This window comes from Carcharodon carcharias, chromosome 8 (assembly GCF_017639515.1).
Source record: "Carcharodon carcharias isolate sCarCar2 chromosome 8, sCarCar2.pri, whole genome shotgun sequence".
In the NCBI taxonomy this organism is placed as follows: domain Eukaryota; kingdom Metazoa; phylum Chordata; class Chondrichthyes; order Lamniformes; family Lamnidae; genus Carcharodon; species Carcharodon carcharias.
The window spans coordinates 22,027,928-22,044,393 of NC_054474.1; the positions used below are offsets into that span (position 1 = coordinate 22,027,928).

Consider the following 16,466-nt stretch of genomic DNA (forward strand, 5'->3'; position numbering starts at 1 on the left):
CTAGGTTCAAGTTCCACTTCAAAACTTGATGGCCATGGAAGATGCACTTTTACTTAGGCTAATGCAGAAGGAGAAAAAATTGGGACAGTAGATGCCAAAAAGAATAAGCTGAAGCAAACTGATAATTAAAGGAATAATCTGTTATGCACCCAAGAGATAATGAGAATTAACATTGAAAACTGCAGTCTCTCCTTTGTGACTAATCAAGGCAATTTAGTAAACAGTTTTTTCAGCAATGATGTAACACTCTATTGCTTGTGAATATTCTCATCAATGTGACCAAGTCAAATCAAAAAGTGAGAATGAAGAGTGTCTAAGATATTAATTGTGAATGCAGTCAGCTTAAGTTTCACTTTGCTTGTTTATATAGTTTACTGGTGCAAGGAGCATAAGAAACACCTGCTAAACCCAACTGAAAGTAAACTGCGAGCATATATTTTGCATGCTACATTTTGGAAGCACCATTCCTTTCCAGCTGCTGTCATGAGGAAGCTCTCAATGACTACTTCCTTTCCCTACTGGCACATTTAACATGACCTGTTAGTCCAAATGCAAATGCTGCCAAGTTCCAACATTTCATCAAACATTATATTAGTTTTACACTTTCTTTTAGTGCTCACAGTTCAGGGATTTGTGAGGAGAGAGAGATATCAATCTATTCATTTGATTGATTCTTTAAAACACTGGCACAAAACCAATAAATGAATTTGTAAGCTTTGCCATTTGGCTAATCTAAGGCAGTAAGAGGGGTGGGGGAGTGGGAAGCTGCTCTGGTCACCATCTGCACTCATTTTGAATGCATTTATGATTTTTGCTAGCCATGTTGATCTGAGTAATTTTTCTATTAAATGTCAATTCCTGTACAGGCATGGGTTGATTGACTTAAAATTGGCCGTCAGCCAATTTCACGCCTATAATTCCTGTAATTACTTAATTCAAAGTATGATAGGCACAGTATTGATATCTTGCTTAACATTGTATATTGAGCATTGCTGAAAAAAGAGACATGCTGTCAAAGCTTTTCACCTTGTACTCATCAGGATAGATGCAAGAATCCCAAATCTCAAAGGGAGCAACAAGTTATGCTGCATGGGAAGGGGGTGCTGATTGGTTGGCAAGTGGATGCTGATTGGTAGAGATGTTTCTATGGAGGATGCACCAGGGAACAGTTAACTGCCAAGCTGTTGTTTAAATTGAAACCAGCCAAGTTGACTCTGATTGGTTAAGGCATTGCCATGGGGAATGAACCAGGGAATGGCTGTCTCCCAAGCTTTTGTTTAGTTCAGAAAGGTGCAATAGCAGACATGATCGTATTGTTTGCAAAGGACAGTGCCTTATGTGTAAATATAAGTAGCATCTAGCATGCATAAGTGAGCCACACTGCGAACCTGAATGATTATCTTAAATTGGCTGTTAGTATAATACTTAGCACAATCCAGATTGTTTAATAAATGTTGTCCAATCACAGAATCACAGGTTCTGAGTTTTTGAGTATGATCAGTACTTTTCCTGATGTGAACAGCTGAAGGGATGTGCTATTTGATAACACCCACCAGTCATTGGGACATACAGTCTACATAGCTGGCGTCACACCAACACTAATGCAATTTTTGAACTCTCCAATAATTCACTACTTGAAGCAATAAACCTCCACAGCCAGGATTTTACCAGTCCTTTGGAGACGGGCTAGGAGGTGGGAGGGGTGGTAAAATAGAGGGCATTGAGAGGGAAGCCTGATGTGTTTTCACCTACATGGAATGGCAATGACCCTCTGATTGGACCACTAGTTTGGAAAGAGAGGGCACCACCCTTAATAGGACAGTGGTCCCAGCAGCGGCCTGTTAATTGGCTGCCATCAGTAGAATCCCCTGGCTCCATGGGCTTGGAACCTGCATTTGATCCCGGTGGTGCAACCAACAGCATTCCCATGAAATTTTGGCCGACACTTTTAATTGTTCACTTCCTGGGCCTGAGTGCTTGATTAGCAGCAATTAATTGAAAAGGGTAATTAATAACAGACTTCATTTTTGGTGGTGAGTTTATGTGTAATTATAGTGCAAATGCATCTACTTGACAATTAGTATAACAGTAGTAAACCAAGGGCATGAGCCTGAAGATGGAATGTTCACAATTAGTTCATAAAGACCAAATAAAAACTTGCATCCTGTCACACAATAGTATAGACTACTCAAATACTAAAGCACTTTTACAAAGAAACAGAGTCATATAGCTTTGCTATTCCATCAGAGTTGATTATTTTTCTCTGCTACCACACACCTCTTCCTACATTTTCTCACTTCACTTGTTTCTATTGCTGTGCACTTACTGAGTCTAAGATCTTGGAGACAGTGGTCTACCCTACTGGCACCACAAATGCCATTCTTGGCCAACAGGGAGAGTGGTGTGGTGAAAATTTTCCATTCCAACCTGCTTACCCTTCACTTTCCTCTCACGATCAAAACCTGTCAAGATTACCTTCAGTATCACTTTCAAATGTTCAAACTTTCATCCATCCATTTATTCCACTTGCTACCATTTGCTATCAAATCTCCTAACATTCACTCATGTGATGGGTCTCATGCCAAGTCATGTCATGTCTCATGTCGTAACAGCCATGATTTTTCCTAATGTTCATTCAAGTGCACATTTAAAAGTAAATTTAAGCTGATCGCTGCACGTTGTTCCGTGGCCATTTTGCCACTTTATTGAAATGACTGCTTAGGGAGTTAATAACTGGAAACATTAAAGTAGCATAATTTACACGTGCTATGTATATAGTGAGATGTAACTGTCCTCTGTGATAGGAAGAAGACAAATAAACAAATTACACTGCTACATGAAATATTAAATTTCCCTTTGTATGTGTGCGACTGCAGGTTCAATGTTAACCTTCTGTACCTAAGAATTACTTGTTGCTGCAATCATTTAACCGTTGAACATTTCAGTTTAGCTAAGTCAATGAGTGATTTGCCAATAATCTCACCTGCTTTGTTTATCTGTGAATAATTATTGCCTTGAAGAAATCTGATGCTCTTTTACCTATGCTGTCATTTTATACGTTATTTTATGCAAACAGATAATCCATCTTCACAAAATGATTTTTGTACAGCTCCTGCATTGGTCTCCTATTCTGCCCCAAAGAGGACTCCATGCACCTGTATTGTAACAATGGTTGGCCAGGCTCTTAGTCAATAAGGTGGAATGGCCAGAGCCCTTGTTACTAGAAAAAGGAATACCGAGTGCTTCCTTTTTATTATTCTTTCAAGAGATGAGAGCATTGCTGGCATTGTTGCCCATCTCTAATTGCCCTTGAACTGCTGCAGTCCATCTGGTGTAAGTGCACCCAAAATGTGGAAGGGAGGTAGGAAGGGAGTTCCAGGTTTTTGCCCCAGTGACAGTGAAGGAACAGTAATGTATTTCTAAGTCAGGCTGGTGTATGACTTGAATGGGAATTTGCAGGTGATGGTGCTCCCATGCATTTTCTTCCCTTGTCCTTCTAGGTGGCAGATGTTGCAGGTTTGGAAGGTGCTATCAAAGGAACATTGGTTAATTGCTGCAGTCATCTTCTATATGGTATACACTGCTGCCACTGAGTGCTGATGGTGGAGCAAATGAATGTTTAAGGTGGTGGATGGGGTGCCAATCAAATGGGCTGCTTTATCCTGGATGGTGTTGAGCTTCTTGAATGTTGTTGGAGCTGCACTCATCCAGGCAAGTGGAGAGTATTCCATCACACTCCTGACTTGTGTCTTGTCGATAGTTGTCATGCCTTGGGGAGCGAGGAGGTAAATTACTCACCACACAATTCTTAGCCTCTGACCTGCTCTTGTAGCCACAGTATTTATATGGTTGCTCCAGTTAAGGTTCTGGTCAATGGTAATCCCCAGGATGAGTGGTGAGTTGATTCAGTGATGCTAATACCATTGAATGTCAAGGAGAGACAGTTAGATTCTCTTGTTGGAGATGTTCGTTGCCTGGCATTTGTGTGATGCAAGTGCCCTGCAGCCATACAATCCAAAATTATGGAGCAAACGCCTGTAATCCAGCACTGTGGGTGAGTGCGAAGAGACACATGTGGACAAAGTATGTAGGATGAAGGGCGACCATCTTGGTATCATCCATGAGTGTGGGAGGTAACATAATTCAACAGCTTTGGAAAGGGGCAAATATAATACAGTGTAATATATCAAAGTTCAATCACAATCCAACCATACTGGGGTGAGCAAATGGAATGCAACAATTGAAGGCCAGTTCCAGCCAATGCAGACTGATCCGATTCCATCACATTGAGTAATAGTTACAATATACAACATCACAATCTCTTGGAAATATCAAAATTGAATCAGTTTTAAGCAGAAATTGGAAGATGGAACAAAGTACAAGGTTATTATCAAAAGGCAATTTGAAAGAATCTGAGCAAAATAACCTCAAATCTACTTAAATTCCTGGTGGTGGCTTTTCAATAAGTATTAAAACATAAGCTTTTTCATCATCAGAGGGAGGCCATAGCCTATCTATTATATTCAATTATATTCAAGACAGAGGGTGATAGATTTTTGGGTACTAAAGGAATTAAAGGAGAAGGGGATAGTCTGGGAAGGTAGGTTGAGGTACAATATCAGCCATGATCTTGTTGAATGGCACAGCAGACACGAAGGGCCAAATGGCCTCCTCCTGCTCCTATTTCTTATGCTCTTAAGTTTAAACCTATCCCTCCATATTACAGCAATATAGCCCCAAGTTAAATTACTGGCAGTATCTTACCACCATCTCCGTGAAGTGCTGCTAATTCTTGAGAAAATTCCTTGTGTTGTTTTGATGGAGTTTCTTTCTGTTTAAATCAAAAATGAGTTATTTACTCATTCCATCTACTTTGCAATTTATAAGCAGAATACTGACTGCAATTCATTCAGAATTATTCTAAATGGGCTGCAAGATTCAGCAATGAACAACAATCAAATATGGTTAAAAACAAAAAAACAAAAAAACAAAAAAACTGCGGATGCTGGAAATCCAAAACAAAAACAGAATTACCTGGAAAAACTCAGCAGGTCTGGCAGCATCGGCGGAGAAGAAAAGAGTTGACGTTTCGAGTCCTCATGACCCTTCGACAGTTCTGTCGAAGGGTCATGAGGACTCGAAACGTCAACTCTTTTCTTCTCCGCCGATGCTGCCAGACCTGCTGAGTTTTTCCAGGTAATTCTGTTTTTGAATCAAATATGGTTATCCGTCCTTGAAATTACTGTTTTCTATATACATCTTAACTTGCCACACTCTCACTGTCTTCTGATTTAATATGCACCGTCCCTCTGCCTGTCTGCCTCCCTGCCTGGGCAGAGTTCAGCAGCATTGCGCAGGTGTCAAAGAGGCGTTAGCAGGGAGGGTGCAATCCTCCACATTTACTTGCCTTGCCAAAAAGCCTAACCTTACTACCAGAAAATGCAGTGTGACAGCCAAAATACACATCAACCATCAGACTCAGCACCATCTTTTGAGTCATTCCCATGGACCCCAATATAGATATTTCCAATGGTTAAGTCAAGTGAAATTTGAGCCTGTTTCTTGGTGCGTTGCCAAAGGACTGCAGCCCCTATGTACCATCCAACTGCAGCATGCTTCAGCTATCTTCACAAGGATAACTGCCAAACCCATGGTAGTCAACTTCAGATACACACACTGTGATCAAGCCTAATATTGCCATGACTGGCAAACTGTCCCCATGGTCATTCACAATCCCAGCCACTCAGTAAAATTCACTCACTGTTACATTGTACCAAGCAAATCCATTATGAATGCTTCATATTCAATTTTAATACCTATCGCCCAGCAGAAACCAGGAAGGGTGACATTGAAAAATGGGCATCTTTCTTGCCAATTTGAAACTTGATCCTTTCCCATCTTTCCAATATTCATCAGCAGGCTGGATAAGGCACCTCCTGCAGCAGACGGGATACAAATGAATTTATGCACCTCAGGGTCTTATTACATCAACAGGATCCCAATGGTATTTTCAGCAAGGCCTGAGGGGGCAGCAGCTGTGGTTTTGCTGCCAGGCTGACAGCTGGTGGGTAGTTTGAAGTGGCCCTCCATACAATTCAGATTTTAAAAAAGCCTTTATGGGGCCAGGAAGAGCAGGTATGCTCCTATGGACCCCAAAAGGAAAGTTGAGGCATCCTTTGTTACCGTTCACACCATCCCCACCCCCACCAACCCCCCACTTTGTTCTTGGACTCTGCACCCTTTTCCCACCCATTCAATCTGTTTTTGGCAATGTTGGTTAAGGGATAAATGTTGGTCAGGACACGAGGGACAATTTCCCTCTATTATTTTTGAACAGTGCCATGGCAGTTTTTACATCCATCTGAGAGGACAGACATCTGAAAAAGGCACCTCTGACATTGCAGCACTCTCTTAGTACTGCACTGAAGTGGCAACTAGATTATGTGCTCAAGTTCCTTGAGTAGGAATTGAACTAACAACCTTTGGGCCCAAAAGAAAACTTGATACTTCCATCCAAATTCTGTCCTATAAATTCTCTGAAATATGATATATTGAAATAACAATAATGGTTTGTGTTCATATGGTGCCTTTAACAGAATGAAATGTCCCAAGGCGCTTCACAGAGGCATTATAAAATAAAGTATGACACTAAGCTGCACGTGGAGATGTTAGGGCAGATGACCAATAGCTTGGTCAAAGAGGTAGATGTTGTTACAAGGATGCGCTTTTTAAAAAAAAAAGATACAATTTCTGATTTTTCTTTTCCTGGCTGGATTTAAAAAAATAATCTGAAATCCTTTTAAAACAATGAAGGACTGCCAGTCGGCTACAATATACAAGCTTGCATTCCACCAAGTGGGATGTAACAGGACAGACACTCAGTTCCCTGGGGAGCGTGAAAGACCCCGTCTCCTGCTGGCTTTTACATGATCCTGAAACTTTTCAAGTTTCTGAGATGAGACATGAAAATTCAATTACCTGTCTAAAAAAAAGGATTAATTGAATTCTTCTGGAATATACAGCCAGCAGCATACTTTAAGAGAAAAGCAAAATACTGTGGATGCTGGAAGAAGGGTCATACGGAGACGAAACGTTAACTCTGTTTCTCTCTCCACTAATGCCACTAGACCTGCTGAGTTTTCCCAGCATTTTCTGTTTTTGTTGCGTACTTTAAGAGATTGTGTTACCAAACAAGAGCAGAATTCTGTATTGAAACAGGCTGCATAAAGCTGTTAGCTCTCTCTCTCTCAAAAGTATTGTGCCTGGATTTGCAAATAAACCATTCTAAGAAGAGATATCTACAGCAAATTGAGATATTTTGGCAATAAAATATGGAAATATGCTCCATACAACTACACCCAGGAAGACAACTAAACAAACAGCTGCAACATGGAAACACTACATCAAGACCAGCCAAAGAACAGCTAACTGTATACTCCTATGTTTTATCTTTTTCACGAACTGCAAAAACATTCCTAGCTATCCTCTTTTTCTGCCATCTGTACTGGTGTGTGTGCGCGAGCCCAGGGAGTGTGTGAGACATATGAATGGTGGCTGCGATTTACTAGTCTGGCTTCAATAAATTTATCTTGTTCTTTGTTTAACCTAAGAAACTCCATCTGACTAATTCTTTACAATCTGAAAGTGTAGATAGTGGGACTCCTGCATTATTGGCAAAGCTTATCCTCTCTAAATTCACAAAAACAAACCATGTTACAGTCAAACCTGGAATGGTAGAATGGGCGTGTCATTTTACCTCTCCTCATATGTTCTGTAACGCAGTAACAGAAATTTGGGGGCTAACCCGGGATAGATCCCATAGACATTTGAGTGAATTGGAGTGGGGAAAGTAAATTGTTCCCTGGAAGCACTTTAAAAAGTAAACTGCTATACAGGTTTTCTTGGGGTTTACAATGCTAAAGTGTAAAAATGTCCACATTCGAAGCCAGTGTTTTTCTAGGACAGATGGAAATTATTTCAGACAATTTAAAAATTTCGTCCTTCAAGAAATTAAAAAGTGTGGCTAAGGAGTTGGAATTAGAGTTTTGCCCAAAAGCCAGGAATCCTGAACTGATAAAACTTGTGGCCAGATAATTGGATTGAGAACCTGGAGCGATTATAACACCCTAGCTTTAGTGTAATTACAGCTAGAACAAGGGAGGTTGGAGCTACAGGTCCAAAGGGAGAGAGGGAGAGAGGGGAGAGAGAGAGAGAGAGGGAGAGGGGAGAAGGAGAGAGTGGAAAGGGAGAAAGGGAGAAAGGGAGAGAGGGAGAGAGAGGGGAAAGGGAGAGAGGGCAAGCTTTCCAAAGGGGGTGAGAATGCTTGAGTTGGATAGAGGCAGTTCCCCTGTGCCCACTGATGGCACCCTTAGCTCAGATCTGAGCATCAAGCTATTCAAGTTTGCCCATTTAATCCCTAAGTTTGATGAAGAAGAGGTAGAAGCCTTTGTCATCTCTTTTGAGATGGAGGCTCAGCAAGGAAGCTGGCCAGTGGAATCTTGGACCCTGCTGTTGCAGACCAAGCTAAAGGCAAGGTCCATGAATGTTGCTCTGTTTCCTAATGAGAGTGCGGCAGATTATGAGGTGGCAAAGAATGATATTTTAAGTGCGTACGAACTGGTGCCAGGGGCATACTGTCAAAAATTCCCTGCCCTCTGAAAATGGCAGGACCAAGCTTACATTGAACTTGAAAGGCTTAGGCAACTCGTGTTTGATCGATGGAGAAGAGGGCTTAAGGTCAAGGCCATGTATGAAAACTTTTGAGAAATAATGCTCCTCAAACAGTTCAAAAACTCACTCCGTCTCCCTATAAAAACGCACATAGAGGCACTGAAAGTGTCAGCGGACTGGCAGACAGTAACTCTGGCTGACAATTATGAGCTTGTCCACAAGTCCTCATCCCAAAGGAAATCCTTCCCCAAACTCCCCTAGCAACTTGAAAAGGATAGGAGGTGGGAAAGTCATGGGAAACCAAGCGTCCATGGGGGAGAAGAGGTGGCTGGAAACACAGGGACCCAAGCTGAGACCAGAATGGATGGTGCTGAGAAAAGCAGTGAGCCTCAGAGGCCTGTATGGTTCAATTGCCATAAGGCCAGACATCTTGGCGCCACTTGCTGGCGGTTATGGGGAAAGCTCGTAGGATTTATTGGGGCATTTAGGCCCTGTGCAGAGAAAGGGAGACAGGCAGAAAGCATAGCAGACCAGGCTCTCGTTCTGGCCACAGCAGCAAGTCCATGTAAGCACATCCCTGAGAGTCTGGGTGAGAATTACAAGGTCCCTGAAAGTTACAAGGATTTTGTGTCAGAAGGAAAGGTGTCCCCATTTTCCCAGAGGTGAGTAAGCCCATAGTCATACTGAGGGATACTGGGGTCAGCCAATCTCTACTGCTGGGAAGAGGCATGACCTTTCCCTCTGAGAGTGCAGTATAGGCCAAAGTGCTGGTAAAGGATATCAAGGGAGAGTACATGCTCAAAAATTTATACAGGGTGCACCTGGACTGCAGCCTTAGTTCAGGACCAGTGGCCATGAGAGTTGTTCAAAGTTTATCTGTGCACCAGGTTGACTTGCTCCTCGGCAATGGCCTGGTGGGGTCAAAGATGGTGGCAACCCGATGGTTTTAGGGAAGCCAAGTGAGGTCAGGGAGACAGAGCAGCTGGAGGAGAAAGTCCCTGCCATTTATCCTGACTGTATAGCAACCTGGTCAATGACCAAAAGGTCAGGGAAGGCCAAAGCGGCACTGTGGAAAGATGCCCCGGCCATCTGGTTATCTTTATCAGGGGTTTAGAGGACTCCAAGGATGTAATGAGTAAGTCTTCCTCAGTTGTGTCTCAGCAAGCCTGATAGCTTGGTCTGCAACAGCAGGGTCCACTTTCCACTGGCCAGCTTACTTGCTGAGCCTCCCTCAGCAAGCGCTAGGAAAGTTAACACGGGACTGCCCAAACCGAAGCTGAAGCAGATGGAGTCGGGGAGTGCTATTGTTTTAAAAATGAGGTGCTGATGAGGAAGTGGAGACCCGTCACAGACCCGTAGATGAGGAGTGGAAATTAGGCTAGCCCACAAAATCCTGACAGCTGGACATGAAAAACCCAAGCCCGCGTAAGCCAGCATTTTTACTGGCCTCACACCCACAAAGATGTGGTGTAGTTCTGTAAAACCTGGCACACCTGTTAGGTAGCGGGGAAAACTGCAGCCCGCAATTAAACCTGCGCCTATGATTTTCACGCCTACCTTTGGAGAAACCTTCAGCAAGGTGCTCGTGGATTGTGTGGGACCCCTGCCGAAAACAAAAGTATATTCTTACTGATATGGATGTGGCTACCCAATTCCCAGAGGCCATTCCCCTGAGAACTATCTCTGCCAAGGCAGTGGTGGTGGGATTAATACAATTCTTTACCCAGTGTTGGCTGCCCACTGAGATCCAGTCGGATCAGGGCTCAAATTTCATGTCCAAAATATCCCAGGAAGTCATGAGTGTAATCCAGCTAAAGTCTTCAGCATATCACCCATAATCGCAAGGAGCTTGGGAACGGTACCGCCAGACCCTAAAAGCAATGAGCAGGGTATACTGTCACGGGTATACCCATGACTGAGGCAAAAGACTGGGTTTTCTTTGGTTCACTACCAGAGACTCACCCAATGAATCCACTACGTTTACATCTTTTGAATTATTTTACAGACACCAAGTGAGGGGGTGCCCTGAAACTAATCAAGGGGCAGGTCTCCATGTTAGATTATATACCTGTGTTTCATGAATGGCTCAAGAGAGCCTGTGACGTAGACCAAAAGCACTTAAAAACTTGCCAAACAGCTATGATAAAGCAGGCAGACAAACATGCCAAGGCCTGAACCTTTCAGCCAGGAGATTATGTGCTAGTGCTCCTGCCGATACAGGTTGAACGCCTGAAAGCCTGGTTCAGTGGACCATACAGGGGAGCAAAGAGAATTGGAGAGGTAAACTATTTAATCGACACCCCAGGCCATAGGAAAAAACAGAGGCCATGTCTTATCAACATGACAAAACAGTACCGCAGCCAGGAAAGGGGCAAACAGGTAACAGTCTGTCAGATAGCAAAAGAACTGGAGGATGAAAGGGACAGTGAGGACGAATTAGAGAGAGGTCTGGGCGAGGCCCAAACTGAACCCCCGACCATCCGGTTAGCCAATACTGAACTTTTAGAGAAATTCGACACCTTGTTCACCCATTTAAATGCGGGACAAAGAGGCGACCTGGCAAGGCAGCTCATCGCATTTAACAGCATCTGTAGAGGCGAGCCAGGCTGCACCACTTTATCTCTAACCCATGTGGATGTGCACTAGATACCTCCCATTAAACAGAATCCATGTCACCTAGGCCCAGAGAAACTGACCCAGATCCAGGAGATCAAACATATGACCTTCCTTCCATCGTAAGGTCAATAGTGGGGGTGTTCGCTGATGAGTGCACAATGTTCAGCACCATTCATGACTCCTCAGATACTGAAGCAGTCCATGTCCAAATGCAGCAAGACCCGGACAATATTCAGGCTTGCGCTCACAAGTGGCAAGTATTATTTGTGCCATGTAAGTGCCAGGCAATGACCATCTCCAACAAGAGAGAATCTAACTATCGCTCTTTGACATTCAATGGCGTTATCATTGCAGAGCCCCCCGCTATAAACATCCTGGGGGTTACCATTGACCAGAAACTGAACTGGACCAGCATATATGTAATTTGTCTACAACAGCAGGTTAGAGACTAGGATTCCTGCAGCGAGTAACCTAACCTCCTGACTCCCCAAAACCTGTCCACCATCTACAAGGCACAAGTCAGGAGTGTGATGGAATACTCTCCACTTGCCTGGATGAGTGCAACTCCAACAACACTCAAGAAAATTGACACCATCCAGGACAAAGCGGCTGCTTGATCGGCACCCCATCCACAAACATTTGCTCTGTCCACCATCGATGCACAGTGGCAGCAGAGTGTGCCATCTATAAGATGCACGGCAGCAACTCACCAAGCCTCCTTAGAAAGCACCTTAGAAACCCAAGACTGCTACTATCCAGAAGGACAAGGGCACCAGGCACATAGGGACACCACCACCTGTAAGTTCCCCTCCAAGCCACACAACATCCTGACTTGAAAATTTCTCATTATTCCTTCACTGTTACTGGGTCAAAATCCTGGAACTCCCTCCCTAATAGGTGGGTGTACTTACACCAAATGGACTGCAGCAGTTCAAGAAGGCAGCTCACCACCACCTTCACAAGGGCAATAAATGCTGGCCTAGCCAGCGACACCCACATCCCATGAATGAATAATGAAAAAAATACATGCTGGAGCACAAACTAATCAAGCCCAGTGACAGCAGCTAGATTTTCCCATTTGTGCTTGTGCCTAAGCCGGATGTCTGCATAAGGCATTGATTATTGAAAGATTAATGCAGCATCCAAAGCCGACTCCTGCCTTAGGAGATTTACCAGGATGTTGCCTGGGCTGGAGAGTTTTAGTTATGAGGAGAGATTGGATAGACTGGGGTTATTTTCCTTGCAGCAGAGACAATTGAGGGGGGACATGATTGAGGTGTATAAAATTAAGAGGGGCATAGCTAGGATAGACAGGAAGGAACTTTTCCCCTTGGTGGAGGGATCAATAACCAGGAGGCATACATATAAGGTAAGGGGGCAGAAGGCTTAGAGGGGATTTGAGGAAGAATTTTTTCACCCAGAGGGTGGTGGGGATCTGGAACTCACTGACTGAAAGGGTGGTAGAGGCAGAAACCCTCATAACATTAAAGAAGTATTTGGATGTGCACTTGTGATGCGATGGCATAAAAGGCTATGGGCCTAGTGATGTAAAATGGTATTAGAATAGTTAAGTACTTGTTTGACCGGCACAGACTCGATGGGCTGAAGGGCCTTTTTCTGTGCTATAGACCTCTATGACTCTGTGACTGATCCCCTGCCTGGAAGACTGTATAGACAAAGTAGGTAACGCGGCCTACATCACTAATATAGACTTATTAAAGGGATCCTCGCCTTTAAACACCCAAGTGAAGGAAATCTCTGCCTTCATAATTCCAGGTGGGTTATACAAGTGTCGAGTCATGCCCGTGGAACTCAGAAGTGCCCAACCACCTTCTAAAGGCTGATAAACCAAGTAGTGATGGGCCTACCTAACTGTGTAGATGACCTATAGTGTACAGTGACACCTAGGAAAACCACCTAGAACAATTGGGAGCCCTCTTCCAAAGGTTACAGTCAGCTGACCTAGTCATGAATTTCGCAACAAGCGAGTTCATTAAGGATGAGGTAGCTTACCTAGGACATGTGGTGGGTCGAGGGCAAGTGCTGTCCAGAGCTGTGAAGGCATGGATAGTCACAAATTTTCCCATCCCCAAAATGGAACATGAAATAATAAGATCCCTAGCCATGTGCGGTGTCTACCACAATTTCATCCCTAACTTCAGTACCATATCTGCTTCACTAACGGACCTATTATAGAAAAAAGCAAAGGTAGTGTGGACAGAAAGGTGCCAAACAGCTTTTGAGAAGCTGAAAGCTGTTCTAGTAAGCAAACCGGGTCTTAGCAGCTCCAGGCTTCATTTAAAGTAGCCATTCATGCAAATGACCTTGGGCAGGGGCTGTCCGACTCCAGGGGGATGAATCAGGCATAGAGAAACCAATTGGGTATTTCCCCAAGAAAATGAACAGATACCAGAAATGCTATTCCACTGTGAAGAAAGGAACCTTAGGATTATTACTAACTCTCAAACACTTTGAGATATTTGTCCGAAATGGCTACATTTGACCTTTGTGGAAAAATTCAGAAACAAAGATGGGAGATTAATTCATTGGAGTTTGCTCTTTCAACCATATCACTTAAAAATTACCCACGTTGCAAGAAAAATAATGTGTTTGAGGGTGCTCTGTCCAGAGTTTAAAATCTGCATAACAACCACCTGAACCTCAACAGAGCAGAACCAACAGAATAAAAGGGAATATGTGAGAGTGTGGATGAATGTATATGTATGGGCTTTTTAAAATTATTTGTGTTTTTCCCAGTCTTGTAATGAAATAAGATTCATTTCAGTACCATATCTGCTTCACTAATGGATCTATTATAGAAAAAAGCAAAGGTAGTGTGGACAGAAAGGTGCCAAACAGCTTTTGAGAAGCTGAAAGCTGTTCTAGTAAGCAAACCGGGTCTTAGCAGCTCCAGGCTTCATTTAAAGTAGCCATTCATGCAAATGACCTTGGGTAGGGGCTGTCCGACTCTTATTTCATCCTATGTGGTGCAGAAGTGTTACGAGGATGTGCTTTTTTTTGAAAAAAGTTACAATTTCTAATTTCTCTTTCGCTGGCTGGATTTTAAAAATAAACTGAGATCCTCTTAAGACAATGGAGAACAGCCATTCGGCTACAATATACAAGCATGCGCTCCCCCAAGCAGGATGAAACCGAACAGACACTTAATCCTCTGGGGAGCATGAAAGACATCTCCTGTTGGCTTTACACTAACTTGAAACTTTTTGAAATTTTCTGAGATGAGATATCAAAATGCCTTTTCTAAAAGCAATTACTGCAGCAGACATGGATTAACCAAATTCCTCTGGAGTATACAGCCAGCAAGGACCGTTACCAAGCAAGAGAGATCAGAGATCAGAATGCTGTACTGAAACAGGCTACAAAAAACCGTTTGCTCTCTCTCTCTCTCTCTCTCGAAAGTATTGTGCCCAGATTTGCAAAGTAACAATCCTGAGAAGAGAAATCTACTGCAAACCGAGATCTTTTGGGAACAAAACATGGAAATCTGCTCCATACAACTACACCCAGGAAGACAATTGAACAATATGGCTGCAACATGGAATCATCACATTGAGAGCAGCTAAAGAGCAGCTAACCACATACTCCTTTGTTTTATCTCCTTCACAAACTGTAAAAGCTCCTGAAGCCTATCCTCTTATTCTGCCATCTGTACTAGTGTGTGTGTGTGTGTGTGTGTGTGGGGGGGGGGGGGGGGGGGGGGGGGGCAGGAGAGTGTATGTAATGCTTGAATGGTGGTTGCAATTTAACAAGTTTTTTTTAAATTCAGGAAATAGTTTCAATAAACTTATCTTGTTCTTTGTTGTCTGTCTAATTCTTTACAACCTGAAAGCCAGAGTTTAAAATCTGCATAAGATCTACTCCGAAAGCGTAGATAGTGGTACTCCTACAGTGTTGTCAAAGCGCAGCCTCTCTGAATTTACAATAAAAGCCCTGTTGCAGTCAGAACAGAGGAGTCATTTTACCCCTCCTCACGTGGTCATAATAATGTTAAGGAATGCCTTAAAAGAGTAAGAGAGGTGGAAAGGTTTAGGGAGGGAATCCCAGAGCCTAGAGACAGGGCAGCCCAAGGCATTGCCACCAGTGGTGGAACGATAAAAATTGGGCATGCTCAAGAGATAAAGGAAGCCTGTACATGAACTCCAAAATGCCCAAATCCTCACTACAACCTTTGTAAAATATTCAGAGCTCTCCTATAAACTCAAATATGATTACACATTTACCACAATCCATTTTACTCCACAGAATTAATTTGCATGAACATATTTAATTCACCAGGGCTCCAAAGAAATTTCAGCGAATTCGATGATAATTGGCTTGATTCGGAAGACATGTGGGCTTCTGACATTTGGCCCTGCTCACCTTCCATTACACTGGAATCTGACATAATGGCTCTGGGGACCTGATCTGAGGTCATCACGCCCAATTTTACATCCGATCAGGAGGGACATCTGCCCGCTGTGTGAATGTAAACTTCTGCCACTGAGCCATTTAGCTAATATTTGTGGCCGTCTATAATTCAGTCAATTTTACTATGGAACACGATAGATGAAATGAGTGTGACACCCAAAACTTGGGTGCATTTGGACCATTGTTAAAGTTGTAATATAAACTTGCCCTTTGCCTGACGATAGTCAGTAGAAACCCAGATGCCACTTTATGCCACCTCCTCCTCATGTCCCTCAAACTTCATGCCATAAAAATCTGCTGCACCATAGAATAAGCGGCAAATGGCTCAGGGCGAAGAAGATAGAACTTTTCCCCTTGTCTAGCAACAGCTGCATGCACAGGTGCAACCTACTTTGGAGGCAAGATATTATATCCAAGGTTTTATTTGCATGCAACATCTACTTTTGTACAAGGAGCTATAAGTTCTTATACGTTAACCATCTATAAAAGATGCTTATTTAGATGGTGGATGATCAGGAGGCTTCCAGAAAAAAAATTCAGTTGCTTCTGGACTGTTTGAAAATCAAAGCAACACGCATTGCAGCTCGAGTCAGCAATTTATCAGTGTCGCATTGTCCCAGTCATCCTTTATTGGCAGTGACGCACAAACATTAAAAGTGGAACGCAGACAAAAGATGCTCAGTCTCGTGATTTTATACTTCTGGAAGATATTAGCCTTGATTTTCCGATTCCCAACAACATCTGCATTGTAA

At 43.1% G+C, this 16,466-nt stretch overlaps 1 protein-coding gene across 1 annotated transcript in view; it reads right to left on the reverse strand.

Annotated features, from left to right (window-relative positions):
- The window catches only part of LOC121281079 (coiled-coil domain-containing protein 69-like), a 53,230-nt gene that overhangs the window by 24,410 nt on the left and 12,354 nt on the right, over positions 1-16,466 (reverse strand). The window contains exon 2 of the mRNA XM_041193718.1: positions 4,765-4,831. Coding sequence (XP_041049652.1) covers positions 4,765-4,831 — 67 coding nt within the window. The remainder of the gene's footprint in view (positions 1-4,764; positions 4,832-16,466) is intronic.